At 50.5% G+C, this 18,333-nt stretch overlaps 1 protein-coding gene across 2 annotated transcripts in view; it reads left to right on the top strand.

The window, feature by feature from the left end:
• Nucleotides 1–377: 377 nt before the first annotated feature.
• SLC44A2 (solute carrier family 44 member 2 (CTL2 blood group)) overlaps nucleotides 378–18,333 on the top strand; it is a 42,570-nt gene continuing 24,614 nt past the window's right edge. Inside the window, exon 1 of one of the 2 annotated variants that reach the window (XM_004060009.5) lies at nucleotides 378–509. In XM_004060009.5, the coding sequence (XP_004060057.1) occupies nucleotides 479–509 (31 nt within the window). In that variant the 5' untranslated portion in view covers nucleotides 378–478. The remainder of the gene's footprint in view (nucleotides 510–18,333) is intronic. The other variant, XM_019015110.4, reaches the window with a different exon arrangement.

Consider the following 18,333-nt stretch of genomic DNA (forward strand, 5'->3'; position numbering starts at 1 on the left):
TGTGCATCACCAAGCCCAGCTAATTTTTAAAATTTTTTGTACAGATGAGGGTCTTCCTATGTTGCCCAGGCTGGTCTGGAACTCTTTGGCCCAAGCTATCCTCCCGCCTCAGCCTCCGGAGTGGCTGGGATTACAGGCCCGCGCCACCACGCCCAGCCTCAATATCTCCTTGACGATGAAATGCATAGATGAATGAATGAATGACCTCTGTTTGCTCACCATGCACACCCTCAAGAGGGTTACTTGAGAGCCAATACTGGAAACAAAGGTTGGGGCCCCACCCCTCCCGGGCCAGGCCCCGCCCCCGGTCCCCGCCCTCGCCCTCTCGAGGCTCCCATTGGAGGAAGCGCGCGGGGGCTGGCCCGGCGGGAGGGGCGGGGCCGGGGCCCGGGGCGGGGCGCTGCAGCCCGCGGAGCCTCCCGCCCGCCCGGGCTGGGGTCGCGCTGGCTCGGACTCCGCTCCCCGCCCCGCCGCGGCCATGGAGGACGAGCGGAAAAACGGAGCCTACGGTAGGAGCCGCCTTCGGTCAGGGGCCGCCTCTGCTGACTTGGGGCTGGGAGGACCTTGAGCCAGGGGGACATCTGAGACCCTAGGCACCCGCGCTGCCGCTGGATGGCCCTCCGCGCTCGGGCCCCCGCATCCGACACTGCGCGGATCCCACGCCCCCTGCTCTAACCGGGTCGTCCTGCGTCCCCTCCCCGGGAGCCCCAGCTCCCCCTCCGGCTGATGGGCCGGGGCTCACGGCGCATGCTCCGCCCGGGGAGGTCCCGTTATCTGGGCGGCTCGGATGGCGGGCGGGGGAGGGGAGGCGCGGCGATCTGGGCTCGGAAAAGAGACAGGGCCCTGACCTCCTCAAATCCCCCTCCTCTTCCAAGCCCCTTTGTCCATTTCTTCCTCCTTCCCTTTTCCGCCAGAAGTAGCCGTCCGGGGCTTTTGGCAAGATGGGGAAACTGAGGCAAGATTGGGCAGACCGAATACCCAGCTGAGAGCCCACCGAGTCTGGCCAGCCGCCTGGAAACGGCGGAAAGAAGGGCGCCTTTGGTGAGGGGGCAGGAAGGAAGCAGGAAAAAATTGAGAAACTTTCCCCTCCCTGTGCAAGGGGCTGGCGGCTCCCACCTCCCATTTCGAGAGGTGCTGGCGACTGGAACTTCCTCCGGCGAACCTCTTGGGGCGACCTCAGGCATTTGGTCCCGGGGATGGGCCCAGGATGTGGGCTTCTCCATCACCAGCGCCCTGTGGTGCCGCCCTCCCCTGAATTCCCACGGTGGGAGGAGTTGCCATCCTCAGTTTCTCCTTTCTCTTCTCCATTTTGGGTCCCCAAGACCCAACTGAGCCCCAGCCCCACGTGATACTACCCTGGGGGCAAAGAAGCACTGTCGCGCCCCTCTTTGTGTGACAAGAACTTCCTGGAAACTGTGACACTGAAGGGCCCCGGGGAGGGGGCCGGAAACGGCTCGAAAATATTCAAGAAAAACAAGTTGGGTAGAGCTGTGCCTCCCTGCCCCCAGGGACTGTATGGCCTCAGGAGGCTGCCAGGAGAGACAGATCAGGGAGGCTGAGACCTTCCCTGCAGAGCCCAGCCAAGGGGAGGCAGCAGGACCTGGCCACCTCCCAGCACCCCCTCCCCAATTGAAGCTGCCAGCCCAGTCCCCTGGAGGGACCCCCTTGGTCTTCATTTGGGCTCAAATCCCAGCCCCAGCGGCTGTGGGTGCTGTGTGTCCCTTGGGTGTGGCAGGCTGTCTCTGACCTGAGAGTCTCAGCCTGAGATTCCAGCCAGGTCTTGCCCGCTTGTGGGCAGCATCTGAGGGGGTCTTGGGTCTCTATGAAGTTTGGCTGGGACAGGGACGAGGGGCAGAATGGACAATGATATGATTCACCCAGCCTTGAATTTGGCCAAAGGATGGAATTGAGCTGTGGTCGGAGCTAGGCAGACCTCCCAGGCCCACACATGAGACAGGGGACCCTGCCAGACAGAGCCTTTGCTGGGCTTAAGGGAGTACCTTCAATCAACAAATATTTGTTGAGCACGATTTAGGCAGGGGTCTAGACACTGGAAACCCAGCAGTGAATAGACCGGTGAAATCCTTGACCGCAGGGAGTAGTCAAGGGAAGGAATGTGTAATTTTAGGTTGTTGTAAGTTGTGAAGCAAAGAACAAGACATCGTGTGATCTTGTGTAGCAGAAACAGCAGCGATTATTTTAGGTTACTAAGGGCTGGAGGTTGAGCCAGCCGTGGGAAGATTTAGGGGAAGTGTGTTTCACACAGAAAGAACAGCAAACAAACCGCGTAGTTACTTAATTATATTTTGCCTTGGGGCCAAAGGGGGCATCTGGTTTGATTGCTTGAAGTAGGGGTTTTGCTTAGCTTGGAAGTAGTTCCTTCACATCAGAACCAAAAATCTGGGGGCCTTGGACTGGCCCATGAAGTCCCTGATAGATGAAGGGAGCTTTCCCCTGGGGATGGTGTGGAAGAGGGGCTCACTTATCCTACCCTCCTGCCCCAGTGGCTTCCCATCCGTCATGAGTTTAGGGGCTGACATCAGACAAACCTAGGCTCAAATCCTGGCTCTGACACTTAGGAGCCGTGTGGCCCTGGGTGAGTCCGTGACCTCTCTGAAGCTCTGTGTCTTTGTCTATAGGACTCGGTGGACCACACTCACTGGTGGGGGAAGCATTTTGCATAGGCTGGCAAGCTCGATGTGCTCAGGAGGCCTCTGGGGCTGGTAGTACTGGGGACATGGCTTTCCCGTGAGCTGATGGAGAAGCAACCCAAGGCATTGACTTGGGTGAGACCAGGTTGGGCAGGAAGTGCATTCCTCAGCAGAGATCATATCTAAAGGAAGGCAGCAGTTCCAAGGGAAGTGGGGAAATGGCTCTGGGCCCCGGCGGATGTCAGCAATGGGCATTGCCATCCTTCCCAGCCAGCCCACCCATGGCAAGAGCAGTGCAGAAAAAGATTCTGCAATCCAAAACAATAAACTCTGACCATGGAGAAATAAAACTGGGGTCGGGGGGACAGTAGTGATGCTTATTTAAAAAACGGACTCTTGCCAGGTATTGTGGCTGACACCTGTAATCCCAGCACTTTAGGAGGCCAAGGCTGGGGGATCACGAGGTCAGGAGATCGAGACAATCCTGGCTACCACAGTGAAACCCCGTCTCTACAAAAAATAACAAAAAATGCCAGCCACAGTGGTTCATGCCTGTAATCCCAGCACTTTGGGAGCCAAGGCAGGTGGATCACCTGAGGTCGGGAGTTCGAGACCAGCCTGACCAACATGGTGAATTCCCATCTCTATTAAAAATACAAAATTAGCCAGGCATGGTGGTGCATGCCTGTAATCCCAGCTACTCCAGAGGCTGAGGCAGGAGAATCGCTTGAACTTGGGAGGCAGAGGTTGTGGTGAGCCGAGTTTGTGCCACTGCACTCCAGCCTAGGCAAAAAGAGTGAAATTCAGTCTCGAAATAAATAAATAAATAAATAATAAAAATGCAAAAAATTAGTGTACCTATAGTCCCAGCTACTCGGGAGGCTGAGGCCAGAGAATCGCTTCAACCTGAGAGGCAGAGGTTACAGTGAGCCAAGATGGCACCACTGCACTCCAGCTTAGGTGACAGAGCGAGACTCCATCTCAAAAAAAAAAAAGGACTCTTGGCCAGGCAAGGATTACAGGTTCACACCTGTAATCCCAGCACTTTGAGAGGCTGAGGTGGGTGGGTCACTTGAGGTCAGGAGATCGAGGCCAGCCTGGCCAACATGGTGAAACCCCGTCTCTATTAAAAATATAAAAATTAGCCAAGCATGGTGGTGCACATCTGTAATCCCAGCTACTTGGGAGGCTGAGACAGGAGAACTGATTGAACCTGGGAGGCAGAGGTTGCAGTGAGCTGAGATGGTGCCACTGCACTCCAACCTGGGCTATGGAGCGAGACTCCATCTCAAAAAACAACAAAAACCAGACTCTGGCTGGGCAGTCGCTGATGCCTATAATTCTAGCACTTTGGGAGTCCCAGGTGGGAGGATCGCTTGAGCCCATGAGTTTGAGACCAGCCTGGGCAATATAGTGAGACCCTGTCTCTACAAAAAAATTTAAAAATTAACTGAGCGTGGTGGTGCTCAACTGTATTCCAGCTACTTGGGAGGCTGAGGTGGGAGGATTGCTTGAGCCCAGGAGGCAGAGGTTGCAGTGAGCAAAGATAGTGGCACTGCACTCCAGCCTGGATGACAGAGGAAGACCCTGTCTCAAAATAAAAAGCAGATTCCCTGGTCCCATTTGCTAGAATACAATTCAGCCTGCAGTGAGGCCCTGGCACCTGATTTAAATATATATATACATGTGGCCGGGTGTGGTGGCTCATGCCTGTAATCCCAGCACTTTGGGAGGCCGAGGCAGGTGGATCACCTGAAGTCAGGAGTTCGAGAACAGCCTGACCAACATGGTGAAACCCTGTCTCTACTAAAAATACAAAAATTGGCTGGGCACAGTGGCTCACGCCTCTAATATCAGCACTTTGGGAGGCCGAGGCAAGTGGATCACCTGAGGTCTGGAGTTTGAGACCAACCTTATCAATATCGTGAAACCCTGTCTCTACTAAAAATACAAAAATGTTCTTGGAATGGTGACGTGCACCTGTAGTCCCAGCTATGTGGGAGGCTGAGACAGGAGAATTGCTTGAACCCAGGAGGCAGAGGTTGCAGTGAGCTGAGATCGTGCCATTTCTCTCCAGCCTGGGTAACAAGGGCGAAACTCCATCTCAAAAAATAATTATATACATATATATTAAAAAATATATATACACATATACATATATATGTATGTATGTATGTATGTATGAAAAGGTAGTTACTTGCGGCTATTTTTTTTTTTTTTTTGAGACGGAGTCTCGCTCTGTCGCCCAGGCTGGAGTGCAGTGGCGCGATCTCGGCTCACTGCAAGCTCCGCCTCCCGGGTTCACGCCATTCTCCTGCCTCAGCCTCCCGAGTAGCTGGGACTACAGGCGCCCACCACCACGCCCGGCTAATTTTTTTGTATTTTTTAGTAGAGACCGGGTTTCGCCGTGTTAGCCAGGATGGTCTCGATCTCCTGACCTTGTGATCAGCCCGCCTTGGCCTCCCAAAGTGCTGAGATTACAGGCGTGAGCCACTGCGCCCGGCCTCTTGCGGCTATTTTCTTTGAAAGGGATAATACATTCACATGCTTTAAATACAAAAGATACAAAAGGTGTTACGGCTTTGAGATGAAAGTTTCCCTCTTGCTCTCTCACCCCGGACCATACTTTATTCTTTGTTGTTGTTGTTGTTTATACACAGGGTCTCACTCTGTCACCCAGGCTGGGCTAGAGTGCAGTGGTGCGATCATAGCTCACTGCAGCCTCAAATTCCTGGGCTCAAGTGATCCTCCTGCTTCTGCCTCCTGTGTAGTTGAGACTACAGGTGTGTGCCGTGATACTCAACTAATTTTTTTTTTTTTTTTTTTTTTAGAGGCAGGGTCTCACCATGTTGCCCAGGCTGGTGGTGAACTCCTGGGCTAAAGCAATCCTCCTGTACTGGCCTCCCAAAGTGCTAGGATTATAGGCGTGGGCCACCACACCCAGCTTTTTTTTTGTTTATTTGTTTTGCCTAATATACATTGGAGATGATCTCATGTCAACACCTCCAAAGCTTCCTCAATCATTTATTATTATTATTATTATTTTTTTTTTTGAGACGGAGTCTCACTCTGTCGCTCAGGCTGGAGTGCAGTGGCGTGATCTCGGCTCACTGCAAGCACCGCCTCCCGGGTTCACGCCATTCTCCTGCCTCAGCCTCCCGAGTAGCTGGGACTACAGGCGCCCGCCACTGTGCCTGCCACTGCGTCCGGCTAATTTTTTGTATTTTTAGTAGAGACAGGATTTCACCGTGGTCTCGATCTCCTGACCTCGTGATCCGCCCGCCTCGGCCTCCCAAAGTGCTGGGATTACAGGCGTGAGCCACTGCGCCCAGCCACCCCGTTTCTACTAAAAATAAAAAAATTAGCTGAGCATGGTGGCATGCACCTGTAGTCTCAGCTACTTGGGAGGCTGAGGCAGGAGAGTCGCTTGAACCCAGGAGGTGGAGGTTGTAGTGAGCCGAGATCGCGCCACTGCACTCCAGCCTGGGCAACAGAGCGAGACTCCGTCTCAAAAAAAAAAAAAAAAAAAAAAAGGAGAGACAGGGTCTTGCTATGTTGCCTTGGCTAGCCTGGAACTCCTGAGTTGAAGGGATCCTCCCGCCTCAGCCTCCCGAGTAGCTGGGACTGATCACAGGTGTGTGCCATGGCGCCCAGCAAAATCTTTTTTCACTGTAGCATAGAATAGTACATTTGTGGATGGGCTGTCTTTTATTTAGCCAATCAAAGGGAATATTTATTTTAAACTTTTTTTTGAAGTTGGAAATACATACATAAAAGGGCATAGATCCTAAATATATGAGGCTGAAGGAGCTTTCACAAGCTGAACACCTCATCTGGCCAGCAACCAGATGAGGAAAAAAGAACATTTCCACGGCCCTATCATGTGCAAGGAGGGCCTATTTGTATTATTATTTTATTAGTATATATATATATATTTTTTTTTTTTTTTAATTTGAGACAGGGTCTCACTCTGTCACCCAGGGTTAAGTGCAGTGGTACAATCTTGGCTCACTGCAACCTCTGCCTCCTGGGTTTAAGCAATTCTTCTGCCTCAGCCTCCCAAGGACCTGGGACTACAAGATTCGAGTTACCATGCCTGATTAATTTTTGTATTTTTTGTAGAGATTGGGTTTTGTCATGTTGTCCAGGCTGGTCTGGAACTCCTGGGCTCAAGCTATCCACGTGCTTCAGCCTGCCAGAGTGCTGGGGCTAGAGTTGTGAGCCACTGTACCCAACCTACCTTTTTTTTTTTTTTTTTTTTGAGATGGAGTCTTGCTCTGTTGCCCAGGCTGGAGAGCAGTGGTGCCATCTCAGCTCACTGCAACCTCCGCCTCCTGGGTTCAAGCGATTCTTCTGCCTCAGCCTCCCCAGTAGCTGGGATTACAGGCACGTGCCACCACGCCCAGCTAATTTTTGTATTTTTGGTAGAGACGGGGTTTCACCATACTGGCCAGGCTGGTCTTGAACTCCTGACCTTGTGATCTGCCCGCCTTGGCCTCCCAAAGTGCTGAGATTACAAGTGTGAGCAACCACGCCCGGCCCAGCCTACATTTTAAATTGAAGTATAATTTGGTTTGTTTTTGTTGCTTTTTTCTTTTTTTTCAAGACAGAATCTTGCTCTGTTGCCCAGGCTGGAGTGTAGCGGCATGATCTCAGCTCACTGCAACCTCCGCCTCCTGGGTTCAAGCGATTCTCCTGCCTCAGGCTCCTGAGTAGCTGGGATTACAGGTGCACCTCACCACGTCCAGCTACTTTTTGTATTTTTAGTAGAGACTGGGTTTTGCCATGTTTGTCAGGCTGGTCTCAAACTCCTGACCTCAAGTGATCCACCCGCCTCAGTCTCCCAAAATACTGGGATTAAAGGCAGGAGCCACTGTGCCTGCCAAAGTATAATTTACATACTAAAAAAACCACACATTGTTAGTTTTTTTGTAGAGATGGAGTCTTGCTATGTTGTCCAGGCTGGTCTTGAACTCCTGGGCTCAAGTGATCTTCCCACCTCAGCCTCTCAAGTACTGAGATTACAGGTGTAAGCCACCATGCCCAGCCCATAACTCTTTTTAAATGTACAGATCTATGATGTTACTCTTATTTATTTATTTATTTTTTGAGACAGAGTCTCTCTCTGTTGCCCAGGCTGAAGGGCAGGGCACAATCTCGGCTGACTGCAGCCTCTGCCTCCTGGGTTCAAGTTATTCTCCTGCCTCAGCCTCTCGAATGGCTGGGATTATAGGCATGCACAACCATGCCCAGCTAATTTTTGTATTTTTAGTAGAGACAGGGTTTCACTATGTTGACCAGGCTGGTCTCAAACTCGTGACCTCAAATGATTCTCCCACTTTGGCCTCCCAAAGTGCTGGGATTGCAGGCGTGAGCCACCAAGCCTGGCTAATGTTACTTATATTTAGATTGTTGGGTGGTGGCCTGTTTTTGTAAGGCTAGTGGGCTAAGAATGGCTCTTATATTTTTAAATGGTTGTGAAAAAAGAAAAAAATATATATATATGACAGAGATGATATGTGAACCACAAAGCTTAAAATCTTTAATATCTTGTCCTTAACAGAAAACATTTGCAGAGCCCTGGTAGAGAATTCTCCCTAGAGACTTTTCTTTTCCTTTTTTTTTTTTTTTTTTGAGACGGAGTCTCACTCAGTCACCCAGGCTGGAGTGCAGTGACGCGATCTCGGCTCACTGCAAGCTCCGCCTCCCGGGTTCACGCCATTCTCCTGCCTCAGCCTCCCGAGTAGCTGGGACTACAGGCGTCCGCCACCACGCCCGGCTGATTTTTTTGTATTTTTTTAGTAGAAACGGGGTTTCACTGTGTTAGCCAGGATGGTCTTGATCTCCTAACCTCGTGATCTGCCCGCCTCGGCCTCCCAAAGTGCTGGGATTACAGGCATGAGCCACCGCGCCTGGCTTTTTTTTTTTTTTTTTTTGAGATGGAGTTTCACTCTTGTTGCCCAGGCTGGAGTGCAATGGCGTGATCTTGGCTCACTGCAACCTTTGCCTCCCGGGTTCAAGTGATTCTCTGGCCTCAGCCTCCCGAGTAGCTGGGATTACAAGCATGTGCCACCATGCCTGGCTCATTTTTGTATTTTTAGTGGAGACAGGGTTTCACCATGTTGGCCAGGCTGGTCTGGAACTCCTGACCTCAAGTGATCCGCTTGCCTCGGCCTCCCAAAGTGCTGGGATTACAGTTGTGAGCCACCGCGCCCCGCCAAGACTTTTCTTTTGCCGTTTCCCAATCGATCCCCAAGGTGAACATGATATTTATTTATTTATTTTTAATTAAAAAAAATTTTTTTTTGAGAGGGAGTCTTATGATGTTCCCCAGGCTGGTTGAATTCCCCAGCTGAAGCGATCCTTCCCCTTCAACCTCCTGAGTAGGGGACTATAGGCATGTGCCTCTGTGCCGGGCTAGAGAGCATTATTTTAAAATATGATTTTAGGCTGCGTGCAGTGCCTCACGCCTGTAATCCCAGCACTTTGTGAGGCCCAGGCAGGTAGATCACTTGAGGTCAGGAGTTCGAGACCAGCCTGGCCAACTGGGAGAAACCCCGTCTCTACTAAAAATACAAAAATTAGCCAGGCATTGTGGCGCGTGCCTGTAATCCCAGCTACTTGGGAGGCTGAGGCACGAGAATCACTTGAACCTAGGAGGCGGAGGTCGCAGTGAGCTGAGATCGCGCCACTGCTCTCCAGCCTGGGGGATAGAGTGAGACTCCATTTCAAATAAACATATAAATATGATTTTATAAAAATGAAATAAAATATGATTTTTAAACTCTTGGTCAGGCCCAGGAGCTGGAGACCAGCCTGGGCAACATAGCAAAACCCTCATTTCTACTATAAAAATAAACAAGGCCAGGCGCGGTGGTTCATGCCTGTAATCCCAGCACTGTGGGAGGGCAAGGTGGGTGGATCACGAGGTCAGGAGTTCAAAACCAGCCTGACCAAGATGGTGAAACCCCGTCTCTGCTAACACTACAAAATTTAGCCAGGTATGGTGGCAGGTATCTGTAATCTCAGCTACTCGGGGGGCTGAGGCAGGAGAATTGCTTGAACCTGGGCAGCAGAGGTTGCAGTTAGCCGAGATTGTGCCACTGCACTCCAGCCTGGGCAAGAGAGTGAGACTCTATTTCAAAAAATAATAAATAAATAAACAAACAAATAAATAAATAAATAAACAAGAGACCTGGTGCAGTGGTTCACTCCTGTAATCCCAGCTGTTTGTGAGGCCAAGGTGGGTGGATCGTGGTTCACTCCTATAATCCCAGCTGTTTGTGAGGCCAAGGTGGGTGGATCGCTTGAGTCCAGGAGTTTGAGACTAGCCTGGGCAACATTGCAAAACCCCTTCTTCCCAAAAGTATGCAAAAAAATTAGCTGGGCGTGGTGGCTCATGCCTGTGGTCCGAGCCACTCTGGAGGGTGAGGTGGGAGGATTGCTTGAGCCTAGGAGGCAGAGGTTGCAGTGAGCCGACATTGTGCCACTGCACTCCAACCTAGGTAACAGAATGAGACCCCATCTCAAATATACAAGTAAACAAATAAACTCTTACATAATAAAATTAATAAATTTCCTCTGTTCTGGCAGGGGGACTAAAAGCTAAATAAGTAAGTCCTCAAGTCCATGGACGATTTTAGCTTTCCATGTGAAAGAATCTTCTACAAATCTTTGGCTAGCTGTTTTCACCTCAGAGGTAGCTCAGCCAAGAAGTCTCCTTCCAGATTGTGACCTATTAATTTCTGTGTGTGTGTGGCATCTGGATCTTTTTAAAGCTTCTTAGGCTGAGCCGGGTGTGGTGGCTCACTCCTATAATCCCAGCACTTTGGGATGCCAGGGCGGAAGGATCACTTGAGCCCAGGAATTTTATACCAGCCTGGGCAACATAGTGAGACCCTGTTTCTGCAAAAAAAAAAAAAATTAAAAATTAGCGGGGCGTGGTGGTGCATGCCTGTGGTCCCATCCACTAGGGAGTCTGAGGCGGGAGGATCACTTGAGCCCAGGAGGTCAAGGCTGCAGTGAGCTATGATTGCGCCCCTGCACTTCAGCCTGGGCAAAAAAGGAGACCCTGTCTCAAAAAATAAAAAATAAAAAAAGGTTAAATGTTTCTAGAAGCAAATCTGTGGTTTGGTGCCTAACATAGTCCAGCATACAGTAGGTGCTCTATCTTTTGCCCTTAACCCTTCTGAGCCTCCCCACCCAGATGCTGCCCTCAAACCCTTTATCAAAAGAGGTGTCTGGGCAGCTGGCGATGCTCATTCCCCAGGCACAGACTTCTGGGAAGGCAGAGGCCAGTGGCTGGCTGTATGGGTGAGGCCTTGGGCCGCTGCAGCCCTTGGGGACTTGGCCATTGTCCGGAAGCTGTGGGGGCTGGGTGGCATTTGATGTCCTGGCACCAGCACTGTGACTGGGCAGGCTGTGGCAGTTCTCTTATCGCCCACGCCCACTGCACTGGGTGGGTCAGCCGTCACAGCCAGCAAGGCTGGCACCCGAAGGCTGCCTCCCCCAATCCTGGCCTTGTCCAACAGCTCAATTTTCCCAATTTTTCTTCCACACCATTGCTGCAACGTTATCTCTGCTTCTCCCAGTACCTGCCAAGGAAAAGGCCTGGGTTGGCTCCAGCAGGGCGTTGGTTTGACTCCTGGCTGTGCTCCTCACCAGCTGTGTGGTCCGAGCAAGCAACCTCAGTGTGCCCGTCGTGAAATGGGATCACACTAATGGTTAGTGGGGATTGGAGGAGTTGTTTTTGTTTTGTTATTTTTATTTGTTTGGTTTTGGTTTTTTTAGAGACAGTGTTTTCTGTCATCCAGGCTGGAGTGCAGTGGCGTGATCACAGCTCACTGCAGCCTCTGCCTCCCGGGCTCAAGCGATTCTTCCACCTCAGCCTCCTGAGTAGCTGGGACCACGGGCATGCACCACCACACCCAGATAATATAGTTATTTTTTATTTTTTATTTTCTTTCTTTTTTTTTTTTTTTGAGATGGAGTCTTGCTCTGTCACCCAGGCTAGAGTGCAGTGGCGCAATCTTGGCTTGCTACAACCTCTGCCTCCTGGGTTCAAGTGATTCTCCTGCCTCAGCCTCCCGAGTAGCTGGGACTACAGGCGCCCACCACTATGCCCGGCTAATTTTTTGTATTTTTAGTAGACACAGGGTTTCACCACGTTGGACAGGCTGGTCTCAAACTCCTGACCTCAAGTAATCTGCCTGCCTTGACTTCCCAAAGTGCTGGGATTACAGGTGTAAGCCACTGCACCTGGCCAAGTTGAAGACTTTGGCTGGGTATAGTGGCTCATGCCTGTAGTTCAAGCACTTTGGGAGGCTAAGGCGGGAGGACTGCTTGAAGACCTTTGAGGTCTTTGAGGACTTTGAGACCAGCCTGGGCAACATAGTGAGACCCCGTCTCTTTAAGAAAAATGGAAGAGGGTGGTAGCAGAGTCAGAGGAGGACATGGAACAACGGAAGCGAGGTGGGTTTGATGTGATTGCTGGCTTTAAAAATGGAAGAAGCGGCCAGGAGCCAAGGAATGTGGGCGGCCTCTAGAAGGTGAAACAGACAAGGAAACAGATTTTCCCCTAAAATCTCCGAAAGAAACAGCCCTGCCTACACATCGATTGTAGCCCAGTGAGATGCATTTTGTGCTTCTGCCCTCCTGAGCTGTGAGATAATAAATTTGTGTTTTTTACTTATTATTATTATTATTATTTTTGAGACAAGTTTTGCTCTTGTTGCCCAGGCTGGAGTGCAGTGATGCGATCTTGGCTCACTGCAACCTCTGCTTCCTGGTTTCAAGCGATTCTACTGCCTCAGCCTCCTGAGTAGCTGGAATTACAGGTGCACACCACCAAGCCCAGCTAATTTTTTGTATTTTTAGTAGAGATGGGGTTTCACCACGTTGGCCACGCTGGTCTGAAGCTCCTGACCTCAGGTGATCCACCTGCCTCGGCCTCCCAAAGTGCAGGGATTACAGGCATGAGCCACCGCACCCGTCCATAAATTTGTGTTTTTTTAAGCCACCAAGGCATTGGTGTCTTGTTACAGCAACGAAAGGAAATAATGCATTTGACCCTCAAACCACATGGGTGTGAGGGGCACCAACCCCCTGTGAAATTAGAAATCTGTGTATGCCTTAAGTTTTTGTAGAGACAGGGTTGTGATCTGTTGATCAGGCTGGTCTCCAACTCCTGGCCTCAAGAGATCCTCCCACCTCAGCCTCCCAAAATGCTGGGATTGCAGGCATGAGCCACCACGCCCGGCCTGCATATAACTGCATATAACTCCCCCAAAACTTAATTAGTGATAGCCTACTGTTGACTCTTAGCCTTACGGACAACATGTCAACATACACATATTGTGTCTCTGTATTATATATATCGTATTCTTACAATAAAGTAAACTGAAGAAAAGAAAATGTGGCTGGGCGCGGTGGCTCACGCCGATAATCCCAGGACTTTGGGAGGCTGAGGTGGGCGGATCACCCGAGGTCAGGAGTTTGAGACCAACCTGGCCAACATGGTGAAACCACGTCTCTATTAAAAATACAAAAATTAGCCGGGCATGGTGGTGTGTGCCTGTAATCCCAGGTACTTGGGAGGCTGAGGCAGGAGAATCTCTTGAACCCGGGAGGTAGAGGTTGCAGTGAGCCAAGATTGCACCACTGCACTCCAGCCTGGGCAACAGAATGAGACTCCGTCTCAAAAAAAAAAAAAAGAAGAAGAAAAGAAAAGAAAATGTTATTAAGTTGGTGCAAAAGTAATTGCGTTTTTTTTTGCCATTCCTTTTAAGGGAAAAAATATTAAAATGTAAGAAAAAGAAAATACATTTATTATTTATTATGTGGAAGTGGATCATCAAAAAGGTATTCAGAGGCTGGGCGTGGTGGCTCACACCTGTAATCACAGCACTTTGGGAGGCCAAGGCAGGTGGATCATTTGAGGTCAGGACTTCAAGACAAGCCTGGCCAACATGGTGAAAATCCTGTCTCTACCAAAAATAAAAAAAAAAAAATTAGGGGCCAGGTGCAGTGGCTCATGCCTGTAATCCCAGCACTTTGGGAGGCCAAGGTGGGAGGATCACTTGAGGTCAGGAGTTTGAGACCAGCCTGGCCAACATGGTGAAACCCCATTTCTACTAAAAATACAAAAATTAGCCAGGCATGGTGGCTCACACCTGAAGTCCCTGCTACTCGGGAGGCTGAGGCACAAGAATCGCTTCAACCCGGGAGGCGGAAGTTGCAGTGAGCCGAGATCACACCAGTGCACTCCAGCCTGGGCAACAGAGGGAGACTCCGTCTCAAAAAAAAAAAAAAAAATGGTCTTCACATTGAGTGAGCTGAGGAGGAAGAGGAAGGGGAGGGGTTGGTCTTGCTGTCTCAGGGGTAACAGAGGCAGAAGAAAATTGTGTTTAAGGGGAACCATGAAGCTCAAACCTGTGTTGTTCGAAGGTTAACTGTCCAAACATTGACTTGGGAGCTGGACAGCTTGGGTCTGCTGATTGAAATCTTTCACACCATGGGCACCTTCTTTCTCTCTAGGCTTCAGTTGATCTGTCTGTCAAATGGGGATAATGATAGGAGTTGCTGTAAAGATGAAATGAGGCGGGCTGGACATGGTGGCTCACACCTGTGATCCCAGCACTTTGGGCGGCCAAAGCAGGATTGCCTGAGCCCAGGATTTAGAGACCAGCCTGGGCAACATAGCGAAACCCTGTCTCTACCAAAAATACAAAAATTAGCCAGGCATGGTGACATGTGCCAGCTGAGGTGGAAGATCACTTGAGCCCTGGAGGTCGTGGCTGCAGTGAGCCAAGATGGTGCCACTGCTTTCCAGCCTGGGTGACAGTGAGACCCTGTCTCCAAAGAAAAAAAAAAAGGATGAAATGAGGTGAACCATGTAACATTTTATTATTATGTTTATTTATTTATTTATTTATTGAAACAGAGTGAAACTGTGTTCAATATACACAGTGAAAAAGACAGGGTCTCATTCTGTTTCCCAGGCTGGAGTGCAGTGGCGCAATCTGAGCCCTCTGCAACCTCCGTCTCCCCCGGCTCAAAGATTCTCTCACCTCAGGCCCGCAAGTAGCTGGGACTACAAAGGCATGTCACCACGCCCAGTTAATTTTTGTTTTTTGGTTTTGTTTTGTTTTGTTGTTTTTGTAGAGACGAGGTTTTGCCTGTTGCTTAGTCTGCTCTTGATCTCCTGGACTCAAGTGATCCACCCACCTTGGCCCCCCAAAGTGCTAGGATTACAGGATTGAGCCACCATGTCCTGTCTCTATTTTTACTTTTATTTTTAGAGACCGGGGCCCGGCACAGTGGCTCACGCCTGTAATCCCAGCACTTTTGGAGGCTGAGGTGGGTGGATCACCTGAGGTCAGGAGTTCAAGACCAGCCTGGCCAATATGGTGAAACCCTGTCTCTACTAAAAATACAAAAACTAGCTGGGCATGGTGGTGGGCGCCTGTCTCAAAAAAAAAAAAAATAGAGACCGGGTCTTGCTCTGTTGCCAAGGCTGTAGTGCAATGGTGCCATCACAGCTCACTGCAGCCTGTAACTCCTGGGCTCCAGTCATCCTCCCACCTCAGTCTCCCTGGTAGCTGGGACTACAGGCACGGACCACCACGCCCAGCTTGTTCTTCTTATCTTTTATTTTTTATTTTTTTGAGATGGAGTCTTGCTCTGTCGCCCAGGCTGGAGTGCAGTGGTGCGATCTCGGCTCACTGCAAGCTCCGCCTCCCGGGTTCACGCCATTCTCCTGGCTCAGCCTCCTGAGTAGCTGAGACTACAGGCTCTCGCCACCACGCCTGGCTAATTTTTGTATTTTTAGTAGAGACGGGGTTTCACCGTGTTAGCCAGGATGGTCTCGATCTCCTGACCTCGTGATCCGCCCGCCTCGGCCTCCCAAAGTGCTGGGATTACAGGCATGAGCCACCACGCCCAGCCCTTGTTCTTCTTCTTATCTTGCAGCATTGTTGCAAAGATATAGCGAGTTCCCATCCTGCGGGGTTTAGATTAGGCTCCCAGGGCAGAAACCATTAGTATTTGCTGTTCCCCTCCCTTCGTCCCCACCCAGCTAATGTTAATAAGAGCTAATGGAACCCATCACAAGATATTACCAATGTTCCCTCTTTCCTGAGAGCCCACAAAGCCAGGCCTTGAGCCAAGTGTATGCCAGGCACCTCTCTCTGCATTTTCAGCTCCATCTCACAGAGGAGTAACTCAAGTTCACACAGCTAGGCATGTCCCAGCTTTACCATTCATGGCACCAAACCCTCAGGCTCCCCAATCTTTTCCTGAGACAGCTGAGACTCCCTCATGTGTTCCCTCCCCGGCGTGGCCCTGTCATGCTCCTGCTCAAACAACCCTCCGTGGCTCCCACGTACTCATCAAACCTAGGCTGGGAACGGACCGCTCAAGTGACTAGCAAAGCCCTTCCCTTTCCTGAGCCTCGGTTCTCTCTGCTATAAAATGGGTTGATGAAATGGCCTCCGGTATGGTGGAGAGGATCTGAAAGGTAGTGAGTTCTCTTTGCTCACCACTGGCTGTCTCTATGCGGCCGCTCACCCTCTGCCATTCTAGCTGACACCAGAAACTTCCGGTACTCCCTTGTCTCTCTGCCTTCTGGCTTTACCGGTCTTACCGCCTATCTGATGGTAGAAGTATTCTCTTATGCTTTCCCTTCATACTTGTAATAGTTTTGAGTTTTCTACGTTTGCGTGATTAATCCATGTGGAATTTTTTTTCTTTTAGACAGTTTCACTCTTCTCATCCAGGCTGGAAGTGCAGTGGCGTGATCTCGGCTCACTGCAACCTCCGCCTCCCGGGTTCATGCCATTCTCCTGCCTCAAACTCCCGAGTAGCTGGGACTACAGGCGCCTGCCACCATGCCTGGCTAATTTTTTTTTTTTTGAGACGGAGTCTCACTCTGTCGCCCAGGCTGGAGTGCAGTGGGGTAGTCTCGGCTTACTTCAAGCTCCACCTCCCGGGTTCATGCCATTCTTCTGCCTCAGCCTCCCGAGTAGCTGGGACTACAGACACATGCTGCCACACCCAGCTAATTTTTTGTATTTTTAGTAGAGATGGGGTTTCACCATGTTAGCCAGGATGGTCTCGATCTCCTGACCTTGTGATCCGCCCACCTTCGCTTCCCAAAGTGCTGGGTTTCCAGGTGTAAGCCACTGTGCCCGGCCATTTTTTTTTTTTTTGAGACGGAGTCATGCTCTGTTGCCCAGGCTGGAGTGCAGTGGTGCCATCTCGGCTCACTGCAAGCTCCACCTCCCTGGTTCACACCATTCTCCTGCCTCAACCTCCCGAGTAGCTGAGACTACAGGTGTCCGCCACCACGCCCGGCTAATTTTTTGTATTTTTAGTAGAGACGGGGTTTCACCGTGTTAGCCAGAATGGTCTCGATCTCCTGACCTCGTGATCTGGCCATGCTCGCCTAATTTTTTTGTGTATTTTAGTAGAGGCAGGGTTTCACCGTGTTGCCCAGGCTGGTCTCAAACTCCTGAGCTCAGGCAATCCGCCTGCTTCGGCCTCCCAAAGTGCTAGGATTACAGGCATGAGCCACCATGCCTGGCCTTTTCTTCCTAATATACATTCAGGGCTACTGAATAAAGAATTTATCCTTTCCCTGCAAATTCTACATGTATCATGTATACAATTCTTTTTTTTTTTTTTTTTTTTGAGACAGGGTCACACTATGTCACCCAGGCTGTAGGGCAGTGGCGCAATCACAGCTCCCTGAAACCTGAACCTGAACCTGAACCTCCCGGGCTGATGTGATCCTCCCATCCTAGGCTTCCCCAGTAGCTGGGACTACAGGCACATCATGCCCAGCTAGTTTTTAAAAATTTTGGCCGGGCACAGTGGCTCACACCTGTAATCCCAGCACTTTGAGAAGCCGAGGCAGGTGCGTCGCTGGAACTCAAGAGTTCGAGACCAGCTGGGCAACATGGCAAAGCCCTGTCCCTACAAAAAAATATAAAAAATTAGCCGGGTGTGGTGTTGTGTGTCTGTAGTCTCAGCCACTTGGGAGGCTGAGGGAGATGGGCTTGAGCTCAGGAGGTGGAGGTTGCAGTGAGCCGAGATCGTGACACTGTACTCCAGCCTGGGCAATACAGCCAGACCATGTTTCAGAAAAAAAAAAAAGTGGTGTTTTTTTTTTAAGCCTCAGAGCCTACTTTGGCTCAGGAGGCTGCTCGATTTGCAATACAAAAAAGAAAAAATATTTTTGTAGAGACGAGGTCTCAGTGTATTGCCCAGGCTAGTGTTGAACTCCTGGAGTCAAGCAATTCTCTTGCCAAATGTTGGGATTACAGGCGTCAGCCACTATGCCTGGCCTGAGATTCATTTAAGTATAAAATTAGCAAATCTCCGCCGGATGCAGTGGCTCACACCTATAATCCCAGCACTTCCGGAGGCCGAGGCAGGCGGATTGCCTGAGCTCAGGAGTTCGCGACTAGCCTGGGCAACACAGTGAAACCCCATCTCTACTAAAATACAAAAAATTAGCCAGGCGTGGTGGCGTGCACCTGTAGTCCCAGCTACTTGGGAGGCTGAGGCAGGAGAATCGCTTGAACCTGGGAGGCTGAGGTTGCAGTGAGCCGAGATCATGCCACTGCACTCCAGCCTGGGTGACAGAGCGAGACTCCGTCTCAAAAAAAATTTGCAGATCTCC

Source organism: Gorilla gorilla, chromosome 20 (genome assembly GCF_029281585.2).
Source record: "Gorilla gorilla gorilla isolate KB3781 chromosome 20, NHGRI_mGorGor1-v2.1_pri, whole genome shotgun sequence".
NCBI lineage: Eukaryota > Metazoa > Chordata > Mammalia > Primates > Hominidae > Gorilla > Gorilla gorilla.